Genomic DNA, 21,783 nt, shown 5'->3' with positions numbered 1-21,783 from the left:
ATTCGATACAAACCTTCAAATAGGTATGTAATGACACGTTAAATAAACTCTTTATAGTGTTTTATTTACATTTTAGAGGCGATAAGGTGATAAGTTGGACAGATCGAGTGAAAAAAAGTAATTTTCCCACACAACATCTCTCCTTCTCACTATCACGTATTAGTTTCGCTTCCCCACCCGCCATTTTTAAAAAGACCCGAAGGGGCTCATTGCCTGCTTGAATTATGCAGAAACGGACAGCGTTTAGATCATGTAATTAATTTTGTTGGAAAGGGGAGAAATTGTGCTTTACAATGGTATTGACATTACAGTTGATCTGGAAGGATTACGTTTTGGGGCGCTAAAATAAGGGCAATTGTACGGACTAAGGCGATGTACGAGTTTACGTGAGTTTACGTTAGCAGGACAACTTCCGGTGAAACTGGAGGGCACGCAATTCAAATAAATAATCATACAAATTATGGATTTTAAACAGGTTTCATACATTCACATATAAAGATGAAATACTTTTTGAAAATCTTCTTCTGATTTATCATCCAAAGGGTCCCAGCTATAACATGTAGTGTCGCTTTGTTAGATAAAATCCTTATTTTTATCCCAAAAAGTCTGTTTAGTTGGCACCATCGATTTGAGTAATCCACTAGTTCAACTTGCAAAGAAATAATCCGAAAATCTACCCCTAAACTTTGTTTCAACAGGTCAAAATATGTTTCTATTTACTCCTCAGAAACCCTAAAATGTAATCAAACTATAATATTTCTTTCTGAAAAAAGTATGTTCAATAGGAAACCAATATTTAGCAGGTGCGTAATTCGCATAAACACGGATTTCCAAAACTGTTTCCTTCTGCTAAAACTGATATTTCTTATTAGTTTTTGAAGTTACAAGCCTGAAACCTTGAACATAGACTGCTGACACCCTGTGGAAGCCATATGAATTGCATCCAGGGAGCTAATTTTCAATATGACCTTTCTCTTGTATTTCTAAGAGGATGGTCTCCTAAAATAAAAGTATGGTTGGTTTTTCTTTGGAATTTCACCAACCATATCTATTGTGTTATATTTTCCTGCATTATTTTTTAACATTTCTACAAACTTCAAAGTGTTTTCTTTCCAATGGTACCAATTATATGCATATCCTTGCTTCAGGGCCTGAGCTAAATTCAGTTTACTTTGGGCACGTCATTCAGACAGGAAGTGGAGAAAAAAGGTTAAGGCCTGCAGTGTGAACATGGTTTTAGACTCCAGGAGGCTCCGACTGGCCTCTGTTTGGGGCCTATAAAATCCTTGGGTCCTCTAAAGTCCTAAAAACTAAGTTTAGCACTACTGTACCAGTCAGAACCGATGTGCCAATGTCTTTCTGCAATACATAATTCTAAGTGACCCCAAACTTTTGAACGGTAGTGTATATCACAGAAGACTGAAATATAACACAACTGTTTGACATAGAAACACTGGATTTGAGCTGTTAATTTTTTGTTGTTGAATTAATTAGGAAATTAGGAAAAATATTAATAACATTCCACCCATGCCACTAGAGGGTGATTTGGTCATTTGACTGCAGGAAAGGGCTGACATCAATGATGTGTCAGGTTTTAAAATATCAAATCAAATTGTATTGAACACATACACATGTTTAGCAAATGTTAATGCAAGTGTAACGAAATGCTTGTGCTTCTAGTTCTGACAGTGCAGTAATATCTAACAAGTAATCTAACAATTTCACAACAACTACTGTACCTAATACACACAAATCTAAAGGGATGGAATAAGAACATATACATGTAAATATATGGATGAGCGATGACCGAGCGGCATAGGCAATATACAGTATATTCATATGAGATGAGTAATGTAAGATATGTAAACATTATGAAAGTGGCAATATTTAAATATTTAAAGATCCATATGTTAAAGTGGCCAATGATTTGAGTCTGTACATTCATTATGGATATGAAAGGAGAAGACAATCCAAGCCACCCTGACTCAGGCCAGGCCTTGGTCTGGGGTTCTGGGGTTCTGGGAACCCGGGACACCTGTGATCGCCTCATAGATGACAGAAAACACACACTCTCTCTCTTTCTCTCATACACAGACACATACAGTACATTCACAAAGTAGTTAGACCCCTTTTCCACATTTTGTTACATTACAGCCTTATTCTAAAATTGATTAAATAAAACATTTTCCTCATCAATTTACACACAATACCCCATAATGACAAAGTGAAAAAGTGTTTTGAGAATTGTTTGCTAATTTCTTAAAAATACAAAACAGAAATACCTTATTTACATAAGTATTCAGACCCTTTGCTATGAGACTCGAAATTGAGCTCAGGTGCATCCTGTTTCCATTGATCATCCTTGAGATGTTTCTACAACTTGATTGGTAAATTCAATTGATTGGACATAATTTGGAAAGGCACACACCTGCCAATAGTTGACAGTGCATGTCAGAGCAAAAACCAAGCCATGAGGTCAAATGAATTGTCTGTAGAGCTCTGAGACAGGATTGTGTCAAAGCACAGATCTGGGGAAGGGTACCAAAAAATTTCTGCAGCATTGAAGGTCCCCAAGAACACATTGACCTCCATCATTCTTAATTCTCCAGGACTCTTCATAGAGCTGGCCGCCTGGCCAAACTGAACAATTTGGGGAGAAGGGCCTTGGTCAAGGAGGTGACCAAGAACCTGATGGTCACTCTGACAGAGCTCCAGAGTTCCTCTGTGTAGATGGGATAACCTTCCAGAAGGACAACCATCTCTCCAGCACTCCACCAATTAGGCCTTTATGGTAGAATACTTATCTAATCAAGACATATTTGTGTTTTATTATACAAAACATTTTTTTTATAAATGTTAAAAGTTGAAAACAGCAGGTCTGGGACAGGTAGCATGTCCGGTGAACAGGTCAGGGTTCTATAGCCGCAGGCAGAACAGTTGAAACTGGAGCAGCAGCACGGCAAGGTGGACTGGGGACAGCAAGGAGTCATCATGCCAGGTAGTCCTGAGGCATGGTCCTAGGGCTCAGGTCCTCCGAGAGAGAGAAAGAAAGAGAGAAAGAGAGAATTAGAGAGAGCATACTTAAATTCACATAGGACACCGGATAAGACAGGAGAAGTACTCCAGATAGAACAAACGAACCCTCGTCCCCCGACACATAAACTACTGCAGCATAAATACAGGTGTGCCAAGCTTGTAGCATCATACCCAAGAAGACTCAAGGTTGTAATCGCTGCCAAAGGTGCTTCAAGAAAGTACTGAGTAAAGGGTCTGAATACTTATGTAACATTGTTGTTTTTTATTTTTAATAAATTAGCCACAAAACAAAATCTAAATCAGTTTTTGCTTTGTCATTATGGGGTATTGTGTCTAGATTGATGAGGGGGAAAAATCTATTTAATCAATTTTAGAGTAAAGCTTTCACCTAACAACATGCACTGTATGCACGCACACACACTCTTACTCTTATTGAAATTATCTCAGTACAATAGTCTCTGGATAATTTCTAAGAGGCTTTGCCTGAGTTCCATTAGAGACTAGTTAACACAGGGACATGGAGAGTAATAGGGTTAGTTTCTTTCAAGATCTTAGTGCAAGTGTTTCAGGACTCGGGAGAAGTGTGTTTTGAAAAAAGATAATTAGCAAAGAACATTTGCAGTCTATGGACTAAGCCAGGGATTGAACTCCCAACCTTTCAATTTCAAGGCAGACACTCTTACTACAAGGCCACTGAGTTTGTTAGCAAAAGGAAGAAGCACGCAACAAAATCTGATGACAGCAATTACTTTAAAATGTAGCCACCTTATTGTAAACAGAGAAAAAAAGTGTGGATTAAGTTTCAGATTGAAGCAGACCATATTAACAGGGTATCAATCTCCGTTCTAACGCTGTCCTCACCTCATCTGGCATTCTGTCTTGCTCTCTCTCATGATGAGGGAAGTTATCTTTATAGGCAAAGTAACCTGGTGACGGTTGGTTTACGCCTCTAGAGGGCGTTCTTGTCACAGTGAATCTCCCTCACTGTGTATCTCTCCACTTATCATCAGTACCAGGGAGAGACTTGAGGGCCCCACTACCTCTCCAGTCTTCCTCATCGTCTCCTGGTCTCCTGAAGCGACATGGCCTCTCTGCGCCAACCAGAAGGATCCTAGTGCATAGAGATTTATGGCAGCACGTTCTGACTCACTGCTTGGTACTCCCTCGCTCCTCTCAAGACATTCGAAGGGGGACACTTGTCCCCTGCCCCACCCCCTCTCCAACAATACCCCATCTGCTTAGGTGACATGTGTGCGCAAGCCACATGGAATGCTCATCACTCTCTCCATCATCACGATGTAGCATTTATAAGTCATGAGTCAAGGGAGACATCTGCTAAAGGAGCTTGGTATACAAGCTCTCTCTCTATACAAGCTCTTGTCATTTTCATCTGTCTGGGTGTCGGTAGGTAGATCCTCTTGTCTGATCCCTCTCTCTCTCCTTTGGGCTTGTCTCATTATATTATTACTTTTATTCAAACACCTCTCTTATTCCTGTGGTGCCCCCGTCTCTCTCTGTTCCCCTCATCTCCCTACATGGCACCTCTCTCTCTACTCCTCTCTCCCTCACCTTAGACGTTTATTTATTTCCTAACATTTGACTTATTCTAAGGTGATTCATTTTCTAAGCTCTCTGCCACCGTGCCACATTTACGTTTCTCTCCAGGAATTGATGATGGATCAGCTTTGCTGGGTATACAAAGATCTTTCCAGGTTCACAGCCTTCTTTTCACTACCTGATATGTGGGAGAATAAAACATTGACAAAGGTTGACACGTTCTCTATGCATTCACCAACGCTGGGATTCTAGGTTCCAGATGTCTGGTGTAAAAGAGATTCAACAGAGGGGGTAAAGTGCGGACTGGGTGGAAGGATGAAACAACCAGGACTTCAATGAGCTGTATTAGCCACTTAACACAGAGTTCTGAGAGGAGGATGCTGCTGGGACCAGAGAGACTAGCAACACAATATAGAACAAACAATCCAGCTGCAATAGTCTGATGTGGCTGTTGGCCATTTCAGTAGACAATGTTTTAACTTTCACTTTCCATTCACTCCCTTTTCCTATCAAAATATGTAATACTTTGCGGAGGGGGAGAATTTGGGTACATCTCAAGTAGCTCTGTTGTTCAGTGGGATGGATGACATCATTGTGGTGTTGATAAATGAAGGACAAGATCATTGCACTTAATTTGGCAGCTTCAACCTTGGTGAAGGTCCAAGCCTGTGGTGCTGGTCTGAGTTACTATGGTAACCACTATCACCTGTAGGTTTGCACATTCACCCAGCACACACACACACGCACACACACATGATTAATTAAGCAATAAGGCCCGAGGGGATGTGGTATATGGCCAATATACCACGGCTAAGGGCTGTTCTAAAGCACGACGCAACGCAGAGTGCCTGGATACAGCCCGGCGCCTTATTGCTATTATAAACTGGTTACAAACGTAATTAGAACAGTAAAAATAAATGTCTTGTCATACCCGTGGTATACGGTCTCATATACCACCCATGGCTTTCAGACAATCAGCAGTCAGGGCTCGAACCACCCAGTTTATAATAATGAGTATAGCCTATTTCAAATATTAATGAATAAGATTTTGGTACAGTAGCCATTATGTATCAAAATGTATTGCAGGGACATCCCATCAGCATGTACTGTAACTCCCATACACCACAGCCATTAGGCTATGCATAAGAATGTTGACCAAATTCACTGTTGGAGTAGAGAGGAGTCACTGATGCAGTTTGATACTGGGGAGGATTGTATGGCTTTGGTAGGGATTTCAGGGGTGATGGTGTAGAATGGAAATGGTCTCAGATAGGCTTGGCATAGCTCTTTGATAGTCTCTAAACTGTCATTTCTCCTGGGCTTGAGCCAAACAAGTCCTTTATCCAACTGAACACACAAAGTCCAACCTGTTTATCTTTAGGCTAAATAACATGTGTGCTCATTTAATGAAATACGCCTATTACATAGTCATCTCATGAAATCAAACCTATTGGCACATAAACGCTGCAAGTTCTGGAATGACTGCACTAAAAGACCCTGCATGTTGCCTGTAACGAAATGATAGAGCATCTGCCTTCTTGAACATTTTTTTCTGGGAACAAACACAGTGTGTTTTAATTTGTCTCTTATTGAGCTGAGCGTGTGGGTGGGAAGGGATCACATGGCTATAAAATATATAAAAATGGCACAGGGATATTAATTCTGCTTCCCTGGTGACTGCTGCCTTAACTGAATAGTCAATATTTGGTTATTAGTACACTATATAGCAAAGCTATAGAAAGCAATGAGAAAAGTAACACAATGTTGCAAGTAAACCTTAAAAGCTGGTTCTCCTACTTCAATAACCAATGTACTGTTTTCTTACCCTGATCACAGCTGACCCATAGTCTATAGATGCGGGCATCACATCGACCAGTGACTACAAAGTGCGCCTCATAAAGAGTCATCTGTGCCAGTGGGGCCGCTCATCACTTGGAATAATGGGCCTACATTATCAGAGTGTCAGTCTTTCCCGCGCACACGATTCACAAAGCAAAGGCAATCAAAGCAGTGCAAGCGGAAAAGCCACCTGTTTTCTCACCAGCGCCTCTACCAGGGATGGGAGTTGAAGACTAGATGATAGAGGAATTCTAAATTTCTTTATGTTTTATTGCCAAAACCAATTCAATTCGCACTCATTTCTAATTCATGATAAGTTGTAAGTTTATCATTTGCATGAATTAGCAAGAGACCAGTCTTAAAAACAAGTTCAGCATTTATTCTTGATGAGTACTGACCCAAAATACAAAGAACATTACATTTTAAAGAAAGGGAACATAAAATGACGTCATCAGTTTCACACCCTCCCCAATCCTTACAATAGGTAGTATTCAGTCCTAGAGAAGTTTTACTCCCCTCATAAACTACATTCCAACCTGTCTAAAAGATATACTTCTCTCCACTAATGGAATCCAACCAAAACATTCTTATCTGTTTGAAAAACTATCTTATCCCTCCTCCTTAAACTCCCCAGGAGGCACAGACAATTAATTCATTCTGCTTACATTTTCAGTAACAGCTCAATCAAAAACTCATACTTTTCAAATCATAACATAATAGTATTAGAATAAATGGTTCTAATCAATAATGTATACATAATTAATCATCTAAACTATAATTTCCTCGAACACTAGATGAATAGGTAGTTTTGCTAACACCAGCCTCTCTATGTCCATGTTCTCCATGTAGTCAAGTGGGTCGCAAATTACAAAATGGGGTTATGAAATGTGTTCTTTTAGGAGTTTATCAACACTGAATTTGGTTTAGACTAGTTTAGACAGCCGGGAAGAACTATTGGATATAAGAGAGACGTCAACTTACCAACATTACGACCAGGAATACGACTTTCCCGAAGAGGATCCTCTGTTTGGACCACCATCTAGGACAATGGATCTAATCCCAGAAGCCGACCCAAAACAACGGCACCGCAGAGGGGCAGACGGAGCGGAACTCCTGGTCAGGCTCCGAAGACGTGCACATCGCCCACCGCTCCAGAGTATACTACTTGCCAATGCCCAGTCTCTTGACAACAAGGTAGACGAAATTCGAGCAAGAGTGGCCTTCCAGAGAGACAGAGATTGTAACATCCTCTGTTTCACCGAAACATGGCTCTCTCGGGATATGTTGTCTGAATCAGTTAAGCCACCGGGTTTCTCCATGCATCGCGCCGACAGAAATAAGCACCTCTCTGGGAAGAGGAAGGGCGGGGGTGTATGCTTCATGATTAATGACTCATGGTGTAATCATATACAGAAACTCAAGTCCTTCTGCTCACCCGACCTAGAATTCCTTACAATCAAATGCAGGCCATATTACTTCCCAGGGGAATTCTCATCAGTTATCATCACAGCTGTGTACATTCCCCCTCAAGCAGACACCAAAACGGCCCTCAAGGAACTTGACTCTATATAAACTGGAAACAATATACCCTGAGGATGCATTTATTGTAGCTGGGGATTTTAACAAAGCAAATTTGAGAACAAGGATACCTAAATTCTATCAGCATATTGATTGCAGTACTCGCGGGGGTAATACACTCAATCACTGCTACTCTAACTTCCGCGATGCGTACAAAGCCCTCCCCAGTCTTCCCTTCGGCAAATCTGACCAATATGCCATCTTGCTCCTATCGTCTTATGGGCAGAAACACAAACAGGATGTACCAGTGACTAGAACCATTCAACGCTGGTCTGTCCAATCGGAATGCACGCTTCAAGATAGTTTTGATCACGCAGACTGGGATATGTTCCGGTCAGCCTCAGGGAACATCATCGGCCTATACGCTGACTCGGTGAGTGAGTTTATAAGGAAGTGCATTGGAGATGTTGAAACCTACCCTAACCATGAACCGTGGATGGATGGATGGAGGCATTCGCGCAAAACTGAAAGAGCGAACCACCGCATTTAACCATGGAAAGAGGTCTGGGAATATGGCTGAATATAAACAGGGTAGTTATTCCCTCCGCAAAGCAATCAATCAAGTGAAATGCCAGTACAGGGACAAAATGGAGTCGCAATTCAATGGCTCAGACGAGATGTATGTTGCAGGGTGTACAGGAAATCACAGACTACAAAAAGAAAACCAGCTACATCATGGACACCGACGTCACGCTTCCAGACAAACTAAACACAGCTCAGCATTCAACACCATAGTACCCTCCAAGCTCATCATCAAGCTGGAGGCCCTGGGTCTCAACCCCTCCCTGTGCAATTGGGTCCTGGACTTTGACGGGCCTCCAGTGTTGTGGGGCCCCCAGTGTTGAGGGTCAGTGAAGTGGAGATGTTGTTTCCTACCTTCACCACTTGGGGGAGGCCTGTCAAAGTTGAGGGTCAGCGAAGTGGAGATGTTGTTTCCCAGCTTCACCACCTGGGGGAGGCTAGTCTGAGCCTGTACTCCCATCTTCACCCACGACTGCCTGGCCATGCACGCCTCCAACTCAATCATCAAGTTTGCATACGACACAACAGAGTGGGCTTGATTACCAACAACGACGAGACAGCCTATAGGGAGGAGGTGAGGGCACTCAGGTTGTTTTCCTGACACCACACTCTCTCACTCAACATCAACAAAAGAAAGGAGATGATCGTGGACTTCAGGAAAGCAGAGGGAGAGGGAGCACCCCCCTATCCACATCGAAGGGACAGCAGTGGAGAAGCTGGAAAGTTTTCAGTTCCTAAGCGTACACATCACAGACAAACTGAAATGGTCCAGCCACACAGACAGTGTGTTGAAGAAGGCGCAACAATGCCTCTTCAACCTCAGGAGGCTGAAGACATTTGTCTTGTCACTCAAAACCCTTATAAACTTTTACAGACAAGCTTTTTTGAATCCCACCGTACCTTCTCCTCTCTGCAATCTGTTTTTTGAGCTGGTCACTGGTGCACCTCAGCCATGCTCAAGGTACTAAACAATATCATAACCGCCATCGATAAAAGAAAGTTCTGTGCAGCCGTCTTCATCAACCTGGCCAAGGCTTTCGACTCTGTCAATTACCGTATTCTTATTGGCAGACTCAACAGCCTTGGTTTCTCAAATGACTGCCTCGCGTGGTTCACCAAACACTTCTTAGACAGAGTTCAGTGTGTCAAATCGGAGGGCCTGTTGTCCAGACCTCTGGCAGTCTCTATGGGGGTGCCACAGGGTTCAATTCTTGGGCAGACTCTTTTCTCTGTACATATCAACAATGTCGCTTTTGCTGCGGGTGATTCCCTGACCCACCTCTACGCAGACGACACCATTTTTATACATCTGGCTCTTCTTTGTACACTGTGTTAACTAACATCCAAATGAGCTTCAATGCCATACAACACTCCTTCCGTGGCCTCAAACTGCTCTTAAACGCTAGTAAAACCAAATGCATGCTTTTCAACCATTCGCTGCTCGCAACTGCCTGACTAGCATCACTACTCTGGACGGTTCTGACTTAGAATATTTGGACAACTACAAACACCTAGGTGTCTGGCTAGACTGTAAACTCTCCTTCCAGACTCATATTAAACATCTCCAATCCAAAATTAAATCTAGAATCGGCTTCCTATTTTGCAACAAAGCCTCCTTCACTCACGCCGCCAAACATACCCTCGTAAAACTGACTATCCTACTGATCCTCAACTTCGGCGACGTCATTTACAAAATAGCTTCCAATACTCTACTCAGCAAACTGGATGTAGTCTAACACAGTGTCATCTGTTTTGTCACCAAAGCCTCTTATACCACCCACACAGGTGAAAACGACGCCACTCAAACAAATGCCCCAAAACACAGGGGAACTAAACAGTCCTGAATAACTCACATAAATGAACAACCATAACTTACAGGCGTGTACACGAGTACACATAAAACAATCCCGCACACCCAGCAGGTGGGTCGGCTGGATAATAAAGCCCAACTAATTAACCTAACTAAACACAGGTGTAACTAATAAACAGACAATGAGGGGGAGAAAAAGATCAGTGGCAGCTAGTAGGCCGGTGACGACGAGCGCCGAGCGCCACCCGAACAGGAAGGGGAGCCACCTTCGGTAGGAGTCGTGACACCCACTGGCTCCAGATCATCTATAAGTCCATGCTAAGTAAAGCTCTGCCTTATCTCAGCTCACTGGTCACGATAACAACACCCACCCGTAGCACGTGTCCAGCAGGTATATCTCACTGGTCATCCCCAAAGCCAACACCTCCTTGACCAATGACTGGAACGAATTGCAAAAATTGCTGAAGCAGGAGACTTATATTTCCCTCACTAACTTGAAACATCAGCTATCTTAGCAGCTAACCAGTCTCTGCAGCTGTGCATAGCTCATCTGTAAATAGTCCACCCAATCTACCTACCTCATCCCCATATTGTTTTTATTTACTTTTCTGCTCTTTTGCACACCAGTATTTCTACTTGCACATCAACACCTGCTCATCTATCACTCCAGTGTTAATTTGCTAAATTGTAATTACTTCGCTACTATGGCCTATTTATTGCCTTACCTCTTCACGCCATTTGCACACACTGTATATAGACTTTCTTTTTTTATATTGTTTTATTGACTGTACGCTTGTTTATTCCATCTGTAACTCTGTGTTGTTGTTTGTGTCGCACTGCTTTTGCTTGATCTTGGCCAGGTCGCAGTTGTAAATGAGAACTTGTTCTCAACTAGCTTACCTGGTTAAATAAAGGTGAAATAAAAAAAATAAAAAAATAAAAGATGCACAATTGAGAGCATCCTGTCAGCAACTGCACCTCCCTCAACCGCAATGCTCTCTAGAGGGTGTTGCGGTCTGAACAACGCAAACTACCTGCCCTACATGACACCTACATCACCCGATGTCACAGGAAGGCCAAAATGATCAAAGGACAACAACCACCCTAGCCACTGCCTGTTCACACCGCTACCATCCAGAAGGCGAGGTCAGTACAGGTGCATCAAAGCTGGGACCAAGAGACAGAAACAGTTTTTCAATCTCAAGGCCTTCAGACTGCTAAACAGCAATCACTAACTCAAAGAGGCTGCTGCCTACATTGAGACTCAATCACTGGCCACTAATAAATAGATAATTTGTCACTTTAACAATACCACTTTAAATAATGCCACTTTAATATTGTCTACATATCTTACATTACTCATATCATACTGTATTTTATACCATCTATATGTACATATTCTCATTCAGCCTGAGCAGATGTGTGTATTAGTTAGTTGTTGGGCTGTTGTTAGATTACTTGTTAGATATTACTTCACGGTCGGAACTACAAGCACAAGCATTTCGCTACACTCCCATTACCATCTGCTAACCATGTGTATGTGACCAATAACATTTGATTTGATTTGAAGAAAGGAGTTCCAATGCGCAGGTCGCCAATGCTCGCCTCCGCTAGTCGCTATCCATGGTGCTGAATGTTTTCATTCGGAGAGTCAGCACTCTGTCAATATTGAGTGAAAAAGAGAGAGAGCGGCCATGTGGTCGCGCATTGACTTCGCTTTTTTACATTCCGTGGGCGCTTGGGGATTTATGTAATGTTTTATTATGTGGGCTTATAGGGTTGTGTTGGGACACCTGTTGAATGTGAGTAGGTTTGGATACTCCAATAGAAAATCAGGCGCAACAGTAACCTATGCATTTTGTAGAATAATAAAGTCAGACATTTTTTAATCTAGCCTATAGGCTCTCATATCACGCATGCACAAACTAGATGCAAACGCCGGAGGAACGTATCTTTTGGACAGAACGCGTTGGATCTCAATCATCTCGAGGACAATGATTCTCTCTCAACGTTCTACAATATACATGGAAGACACAGACTCAGTGCTGGAAATTTTTATTGAGGGAATAATCGAAATGTAAGCGCACGTTTTTTGGAAGGGGAAAATAACCCAACGTTGTCTACATTTGAAACCTTCCATACACTTCCTATTTTATCTGTGTGCACCTCCTCCCCACGCTACACCTGCTGTTGGATTGATTCTACGCCACAGCCAGAGAGGCGAGAGCTAAACCACAGTGAGCACCACTCCCACCTGTAAGAGTTTCTCCGCCCCGGGGGCTTGAAGATGAAGAAGCAAAATGTGCGGACCCTGTCTCTTATCCTCTGCATGTTCTCCTACCTGCTGGTGGGCGCTGCGGTGTTCGACGCACTGGAATCCGAGACGGAGAGCTCCCGCCGACGCATCCTTGAGCTGAAGCGCACTGAGTTGAAGAAGAAGTACCGCTTCTCCGAGGACGACTACCGGGAGATCGAGCGGGTGGTGCTGCAAGCGGATCCCCACCGCGCCGGGAGACAGTGGAAATTCGCCGGGTCTTTTTACTTTGCCATCACGGTCATCACCACCATTGGCAAGTTTTGCTAGCTTCCGTTAGCCTACTTTTGTCATGGCTGAGTTTAAGTGTTACAGGTGTCAGGAAATGGTTTTATAATACAGTGTCACTGCAGTGTTCTGCATCGGCAAATAGGCTACTGTACAGAAGAGTCAGCCATTTGCCTATTGTAAAGTCTAATTTAATACATTGCACATCTATACCGAATATCATAGGATGTTATTCCTTATTCTCGGCATCCCTTAACCATTGGCTTCAACAGCATCAGTATTAGTCTACAATAACACACAGTAAAGAGTAACGGTGTTCCTCTGGGTGGCCATCTATCTCCACAGGCTATGGCCATGCAGCTCCAGGCACAGATTCAGGGAAGGTATTTTGCATGTTCTATGCCGTGCTGGGCATCCCACTCACCCTGGTCATGTTCCAGAGCCTGGGCGAGAGGATGAACACGTTTGTCTGCTATCTCCTGCGCAGGGTCAAGCAGTGCCTCGGGTTACGGAGGACTGAGGTGTCCATGGAGAACATGGTCTTGGTGGGCTTCCTGTCCTGCATCGGCACCCTGTGTGTTGGGGCAGCAGCCTTCTCCCACTATGAGGCCTGGACCTTCTTCCATGCCTACTACTACTGCTTTATCACGCTCACCACCATTGGGTTTGGGGACTTTGTGGCCCTGCAGAAGAAGGAGGACCTCCAGGAGAAGACACCCTATGTGGCCTTCAGCTTCATGTACATCCTGGTTGGACTGACAGTGATAGGAGCCTTCCTCAACCTGGTAGTGCTGCGCTTCCTCACCATGAACACAGAGGACGAGAGGAGGGACGCCCAGGAGAGGGCCTCCCTCAAGAGGGAGAGGGGCCTGCTGACCATGGGGCTCCATGGAGGAGGAGGAGGAGGACCAGGGCAGGGCAGAGGAGTGCTTAGGGTCAGGGAGAGGGACAGGATGGGGCAGAGCCGCAGTCACATTAATCTTTCCCTGCCCATGGAGGAGGGCACTAGCCGCACCAACCTCATCTCCTCCCCAGCAGAGGAGCAGGAGGATAGGGACGGGGCCAAGGGTGCCCCCTGCAGGCAGAGGCTGCATTTACAGCTGCATGGCACTGGCAGACGAAGGCCAGAGTCTCCCCTGGGCTCCTTGTGTTCCTGTATGTGCTACCGTCTGGAGGTGTGTGAGAGCCCCCTGCCTTCCCACAGGGAGCACCCTGGGTGCAACATTAACTCGGTCTACTGCAACTCCATCTCTTACAGGATCCAGAGCTGGAGCCCCAGAGACAACACAGGACTCTCGTCCCCAGGGAGCACACTCTCGCTTGGGCACAACTTCAGGGAGTACCCCTGCTGCCGGAGGAAGTCAGTGTAGCACCACATGGGACAGAATCTTTGTTTGTAACGGTTGGATTAATAAAGTATTTTATACATATTTTTATACACTACATAGGCAAGGTGTTGTAGTACACTGTAGATGCACACACTCGATTAGAAATAAATTGGTGTGAAGTATTGGCAGAGGCAAGAGAATCTGTTTTATAACAGGAATTTTAGAACCTATTTTCCCTAATGAAATGATTACAATGCTGTATTTATACAGGATGAATTTAAGTTGTTTTTGCATTATAGCCGCTGGAGATGTACCTTGTGAATCAATTCACTTATTATTGTAATACTCTGTGAGTTGTTTGTTTTTTCCCCAATATTTTTTTCCTCCTAGATAGTTTATTATTATGCGCATTATAGATTTTTTTTGCATGCAAATAAGAGTGGAGATGCATGATTGAGATGATACACATGGCATGATAATTATATTAACAAAAATGTAATGATGCAAATGACTATCACTATAGATATTTGGGTATTATGATTGTTTTTTAAGTACACACACACACACATACACGAGTAAAGCAGGTCCTCAGCGTGATGGTTGCTGCGGATTCTGTGGAAAGTACTTCATATTGCATGCCTTTAATGGAATGATGTTTTAATGAGGAGATGAATAGATATGAACGTGAATATGGTAGCAATGGCCTTTAATTAACCATATCAATGACATATATAAATCAGCATATTACTTGTCCTTATAGCAGGAGGTTAAAAACAACCCCGCATACATTTCCCTGTACTAATGCACAACACATGCACAGAGACAGTTTGCCTTCTATGTGTTGATTTACATTTTATGGATGTAGCACATGCCTGACATGTAGCAAGACCTTTCAGAAATATGTAAGCCTATTTATTTCCATGCTCCATGGGCCTTTAAACCATATTATGTTTTCAGATGAGACAAATCTTGTTTTTCTTGCAACTGTCATTGAAATTTATATCAGGTTTGGTTTTTAATCTTGGGAATCCCTGTCTTGATGTTGACAAAATATTCTAACATATTTTTAAAATTTAACTAGGGAAGTAAGTTCTTATTTACATTTGACGGCCTACCCCGGCCAAACCCGGGTGACACTGGGCCAATTGTGCGCCGCCCTATAGGATTCCCAATCACGTCCGGACGTGATACAGCCTGGATAAGATGAGAAGAAATCATAAACAAAATGAAAAGAATGCATATTTTCGATGTTTTTCCCCCAATCCCTTAACATTTCTATATAATAAACTCTACAACTAGCTGTCTATCTCCAGAACCAACACTGAGACCATTTGACTGCTTGAAGGTCATGTGTAGTTTCACACACACACACACACACACACACACACACACACACACACACACACACACACACACACACACACACACACACACACACACACACACACACACACACACACACACACACACACACACACACACACACACACACACACAATGGTCGAGCAGTTTATCATGGCTAAAAAAAAATGCATTTAAATGTGACTAACAAGAAAACTGATTCTCCATGGACTTCCCATTTGTGCTGAATAAGACGCTCTGTGCATGAAGTCAATTACCAGATGCTATTGATTCTCTCACTTCACAGAAAAAGTTAGGATAAAAGAGAGTCAGAAAGAGATAATCTCAAAAATATATTTTAGAAAGATACTGTATTAATGGCCTTGATGATTTATTGGCTTGAGGGCCGTGCATATACTGTAGATTTGGAAAGTATTCAGACACCTGGATTTTATCCACATTTTGTTGTTACATCCTTATTCTAAAATGGGTTTTAAAAAATCCCTTATCAATCTATACATAATACCCCATAATGACAAAGCAAAAACAGGTTTAGACATTTTTGAAAATGTGTATATACACTGCTCAAAAAAATAAAGGGACCACTAAAGTAACACATGCTAGATCTGAATGAATGAAATATTCTTATAAAATACTTTTTTCTTTACATAGTTGAATGTGCTGACAACAAAATCACACACAAATTTTCAATGGAAATCAAATGTATCAACCCATGGAGATCTGGATTTGGACTCACACTCAAAATGAAAGTGGAAAACCACACTACATGCTGATCCAACTTTGATGTAATGTCCTTAAAACAAGTCAAAATGAGGCTCACGGGCGGGCCAGTCCATAACATCAATCAAATCAAATGTATTTATATAGCCCTTCGTACATCAGCTGATATCTCAAAGTGCTGTACAGAAAACCAGCCTAAAACCCCAAACAGCAAGCAATGCAGGTGTAGAATCAATGCCTTCCTCTTGCAGGAACTGTAGACACACTCCAGCCACATGAGGTCTAGCATTGTCTTGCATTAGGAGGAACCCAGGGCCAACCACACCAGCATATGGTCTCACAAGGGGTCTGAGGATCTCATCTCGGTACCTAATGGCAGTCAGGCTACCTCTGGCGAGCACATGGAGGGCTGTGCGGCCCCCCAAAGAAATGCCACCCCACACCATGACTGACCCACCGCCAAACCGGTCTGGAGGATGTTGCAGGCAGCAGAACGTTCTCCACGGCATCTCCAGACTCTGTCACGTCTGTCACATGTGCTCAGTGTGAACCTGCTTTCATCTGTGAAGAGCACAGGGCGCCAGTGGCGAATTTGCCAATCTTGGTGTTCTCTGGCAAATGCCAAACGTCCTGCACGGTGTTGGGCTGTAAGCAAGACCACCACCTGTGGACGTCGGGCCCTCATACCACCCTCATGGAGTCTGTTTCTGACCGTTTGAGCAGACACATGCACATTTGTGGCCTGCTGGAGGTCATTTTGCAGGGCTCTGGCAGTGCTCCTCCTGCTCCTCCTTGCACAAAGGTGGAGGTAGCGGTCCTGCTGCTGGGTTGTTGCCCTCCTACGGCCTCCTCCACATCTCCTGATGTACTGGCCTGTCTCCTGGTAGCGCCTCCATGCTCTGGACACTACGCTGACAGACACAGCAAACCTTCTTGCCACAGCATGAGACGGAGTCTACAACCCACACAAGTGGCTCAGGTAGTGCAGCTCATCCAGGATGGCACATCAATACCATCCTGGATGAGCTGCACTACCTGAGCCACTTGTGTGGGTTGTAGACTCCGTCTCATGCTACCACAAGAATGAAAGCACCGCCAGCATTCAAAAGTGACCAAAACATCAGCCAGGAAGCATACGAACTGAGAAGTGGTCTGTGGTTACCACCTGCAGAGAACCACTCCTTTATTGGGGGTGTCTTGCTAATTGCCTATAATTTCCACCTGTTGTCTATTCCATTTGCACAACAGCATGTGAAATGTATTGTCAATCAGTGTTGCTTCCTAAGTGGACAGTTTGATTCACAGAAGTGTGATTGACTTGGAGTTACATTGTGTTGTTTAAGTGTTCCCTTTATTTTTTTGAGCAGTGTATATAGCATTTACATAAGTATTCAGACCCATTACTCAGGACTTTGCACTTACAGATTCCAGTATTCTTTGGTATGACACTAGAAGTTTGGCACACCTGTATTTGGGGAGTTTCTCCCATTCTTCTCTGCAGATCCTCTCAAGCTCTTTCAGGTTGGATGGGGAGCATTGCTGCACAGCTATTTTCAGGTCTCTCCAGAGATGTTTGATCAGGTAAAAGTCTGAGCTCTGGTTGAGCCACTCAAGGACATTCAGAGACTTGTCCCAAAGCCACTCCTGCATTGTCTTGGCTGTGTGCTTAGGGTCGTTGTCCTGTTGGAAGGTGAATCTTCGCCCCAGTCTGCGATTCTGAGCGCTCTGGAGCAGGTTTTCATCAAGGATCTTTCTGTACTTTGCTCCCTTCATCTTTCCCTCGATCCTGACTTGTCTCTGCCGCTGAAAAACATCCCCACTGCATGATACTGCCATCACCATGCTTCACCGTACGGATGGTACCAGGTTTCCTCCAGACGTGATGCTTGGTATTCAGGCCAAAAGTTAAATCTTAGATTCATCAGACCAGAGAATCTTGTTTCTCATGGTCTGAGTCCTTTAGTAGCCTTTTGGCAAACTCTAAGTGGGCTGTCATGTGCCTTTTACTGAGGAGTGGCTTACATCTGGCCACTTCACTATGGAAGGTTCTCCCATCTACACAGAGGAACTCTGGAGCTCTGTCAGAGTGACCATCAGGTTCTTGGTCACCTCCTTGACCAAGGCCCTTCTCCCCCGATTGCTCAGTTAGGCCAGGCGGACTGCTCTACGAAGAGTCTTGGTGGTTCCAATCTTCTTCCATTTGAGAATGATGGAGGCCACTGTGTTCTTGGGGACCTTCAATGCTGCAGATATTTTTTGGTACCCTTCCCCTGATCTGTGCCTCGACACAATCCTGTCTCGGAGCTCTACGGACAATTCCTTCGACCTCAGGGCTTGGTTTTTGTACACTATCAACTGTTGGACCTTATAAAGACCGGTGTGTGCCTTTCCTAATCATGTTAAGTTTACCACAGGTTGACTCTAATCAAGTTGTAGAAACATCAAGGATGATCAATGGAAACAGATTGCACCTGAGCTCAATTTTGAGTCTCATATCAAAGAGTCTTAATACTTATGCAAATAAGGCATTTCTGTTTTTTATTTGTAATACATTTGCAAAAAATTCTCAAAACCATTTTTTGCTTTGTCGTTATGGTATATTGTGTGTAGATTGATGAGGGGAAAAAATGTAACAAATGTAACTAATGCTGTAATGTAACAAAATGTGGAAAAAGTGAAAGGGTCTGGAAACTTTCAGAATGCACTGTTTAGTACCTTCAGAAAGTATTCACACCCCTTGACTTTTTCCACATTTTGTTATGTTACAAAGTGGGATTAAAATGGATTTAATTCAAATTTTAACACTTATAAAAATCATTTTTTTAAATAATAAAACACAAATATGTCTTGATTAGATAAGTATTCAAGCCCCTGAGTCAATACATGTTAGAACCACCTTTGGCAGCGATTACAGCTGTGAGTCTCTAGGTAAGTCTAAGAGCTTTCCACACATGGATTGTGCAACATTTGCCCATTATTATTTTCCAAATTCTTCAAGCCCTGGTTGTTGATCATTGCTAGACATCCATTTTCAGGTCTTGCCATAGTTTTTACTTAAATCTGCTTCAGTCACTCAGGAACATTCACTGTCTTCTTGGTAAGCAACTCCAGTGTAGATTTGGCCTTGTGTTTTAGGTTATTGTCCTGCTTAAAAGGTGAATTAATCTCCCAGTGTCTGGTGGAAAGCAGACTGAACCAGGTTTTCCTCTAGGATTTTGCCTGTACTTGGCTTCATTCTGTTTCTTTATCATGAAAAGTTCCCCAGTCCTCAACGATTACAATCATACCCATAACATGATGCAGCCACCACTATGCTTGAAAATATAGAGACTGGTACATTGTGTTGCATTGGATTTTCTCCAAACATAACATCTTGTATTCAGGGCAAAAAGTGAATAGCTTGTGAGAGCAATTACAAGATTGTTATAATACTTTTATTCCATCAAATGGTTGTTTTATGCAACAGAAGAGGGTTCTTATAAATATATTGTGTCTGCGTGAACTGAAAGTGGGCCTCTGGGAGATTTAACACTGACAGGAGATTTACAATGTCTTTGGGTAATACGCATTCCAGAGCATGAGTTAATGTTTCTGTTTTATAAGGTATCAGAGAGAGATGACTCCAGGACCAGTGTCACACCCTGACCATCGTTTGCTTTGTATGTTCTATGTTTAGTTTGGTCAGGGTGTGATCTGAGTGGGCATTCTATGTTGGATGTCTTGTTTGTCTGTTTCTGTGTTTGGGCCTGATATGGTTCTCAATCAGAGGCAGGTGTTAGTCATTGTCTCTGATTGGGAGCCATATTTAGGTAGCCTGTTTTGTGTTGGGTTTTGTGGTTGATTATTCCTGTCTCTGTGGTTGTTTGCACCAGATAGGGCTGTTTCGGTTTTTCACGTTTTGTATTGTTTGTCATTATCTTTATTAAAGATGTATGAAGATAACCACGCTGCATTTTGGTCCTCCTCTCCTTCACCCTAACAACCAGAACCTGGTTTATACACAATGAGAACAGTTTTTACAGCAGATATTGTCTGCTGTGAATAACTATCTTTCATTCAAATCTTAACATTCAAATCTTGTTTGTCATGTAGACTGAAGGGGATGTATCTTGGCTATAAGACCTTTGTCTATTTGTCTCAGGGCTCTCAACAAATCATCTGAGGGTGATTCGTCGTCCAGCCATCATTATCGTAGAGCTCTCAATCGATTCACTTTGTGTTTAGTATTGACCTGCTCCCTTATTAAGTGAATAAAGATTTATTATGTGATAAGTTTGTCTCATTTGATAAAGAAATTAACCACCACATGCTTTCCCACAATTTTTGCAGTATTAATTTAGTGCCTTGTTGCAAACACATGTTTTGGAATATTTTTATTCTGTACAGGCTTCCCTCTTTTCACTCTGTCAATTAGGTTAGTATTGTGGAGTACAATGTTGTTTAGGTTAGTATTGTGGAGTACAATGTTGTTGATTAGGTTAGTATTGTGGAGTACAATGTTGTTGATTAGGTTAGTATTGTGGAGTACAATGTTGTTGATTAGGTTAGTATTGTGGAGTACAATGTTGTTGATTAGGTTAGTATTGTGGAGTACAATGTTGTTGATTAGGTTAGTATTGTGGAGTACAATGTTGTTGATTAGGTTAGTATTGTGGAGTACAATGTTTTTGATTAGGTTAGTATTGTGGAGTACAATGTTGTTGATTAGGTTAGTATTGTGGAGTACAATGTTGTTGATTAGGTTAGTATTGTGGAGTACAATGTTGTTGATTAGGTTAGTATTGTGGAGTACAATGTCGTTGATCAGGTTAGTATTGTGGAGTACAATGTTGTTGATTAGGTTAGTATTGTGGAGTACAATGTTGTTGATCAGGTTAGTATTGTGGAGTACAATGTTGTTGATTAGGTTAGTATTGTGGAGTACAATGTTGTTGATTAGGTTAGTATTGTGGAGTACAATGTTGTTGATTAGGTTAGTATTGTGGAGTACAATGTTGTTGATTAGGTTAGTATTGTGGAGTACAATGTTGTTGATTAGGTTAGTATTGTGGAGTACAATGTTGTTGATTAGGTTAGTATTGTGGAGTACAATGTTGTTGAACCATCCTCCATTTTCTTCTTTCACAGCCATTCAACTCTGTAACTGTTTTAAAGTCACCATTGGTGAAATCCCTGACCGGTTTCCTTCCTCTCCGGCATCTGAGTTAGGAAGGACTGCTGTATCTTTGTGACTGGGTGTATTGATAGACCATTCAAAATGTAATTAATAACTTCACCATGCTCAAAGGTAGGGTTGTCAAACTCATTCCATGGAGGGCCTAGTGTCTGCTGGTTTTTGTTTTAAATTGAAACCTAGACAAGAGAGGAGCGAAAACCCACAGACACTCAATTCTCAGTGGAACGAGTTTGACACGTGCTCAAAATATTATTCAATGTCTGTTTGAAAAAAACATTTAATACCTGGTCTTTGTGGTTGAATCTGTTTGAAA

The 21,783-nt window shown here is 42.6% G+C and overlaps 1 protein-coding gene and 1 long non-coding RNA gene across 3 annotated transcripts; both read left to right on the top strand.

Moving 5' to 3' along the window:
* The first annotated feature begins 12,120 nt into the window (after positions 1–12,120).
* On the top strand, positions 12,121–17,269 carry kcnk15 (potassium channel, subfamily K, member 15). Its single transcript, XM_035737954.2, has 2 exons — positions 12,121–12,912; positions 13,230–17,269. Exons 1-2 carry the CDS (start codon positions 12,630–12,632, stop codon positions 14,252–14,254), a joined length of 1,308 nt encoding a protein of 435 aa, XP_035593847.1. The 5' UTR covers positions 12,121–12,629; the 3' UTR covers positions 14,255–17,269.
* A 69-nt stretch (positions 17,270–17,338) lies between these two features.
* LOC127912503 (uncharacterized) lies at positions 17,339–21,758 on the top strand. Of its 2 annotated transcripts, none has more exons than XR_008082958.1 (4): positions 17,339–20,708; positions 20,739–20,936; positions 20,970–21,068; positions 21,168–21,758. It is a non-coding gene; the product is annotated as an uncharacterized LOC127912503 (long non-coding RNA). The 2 variants fall into 2 exon arrangements; XR_008082959.1 differs by having other exon boundaries at positions 21,102–21,758.
* The last annotated feature ends 25 nt before the right edge of the window (positions 21,759–21,783 follow it).

This window comes from Oncorhynchus keta, chromosome 27, assembly GCF_023373465.1.
Source record: "Oncorhynchus keta strain PuntledgeMale-10-30-2019 chromosome 27, Oket_V2, whole genome shotgun sequence".
NCBI lineage: Eukaryota > Metazoa > Chordata > Actinopteri > Salmoniformes > Salmonidae > Oncorhynchus > Oncorhynchus keta.
The sequence above is the reverse complement of the archived record's forward strand: the minus strand, read 5'-3'. Positions and strand labels throughout refer to the sequence as shown.

What these genes read in the sequence shown, in the direction of transcription:
- kcnk15 (XM_035737954.2), top strand. Translation starts at nt 12,630, where the DNA reads ATGAAGAAGCAAAATGTGCGGACCCTGTCTCTTATCCTCTGCATGTTC. An exon ending in CACGGTCATCACCACCATTG is followed by an intron (nt 12,913 to 13,229) that starts GCAAGTTTTGCT and finishes CTATCTCCACAG; the next exon opens with GCTATGGCCATGCAGCTCCA.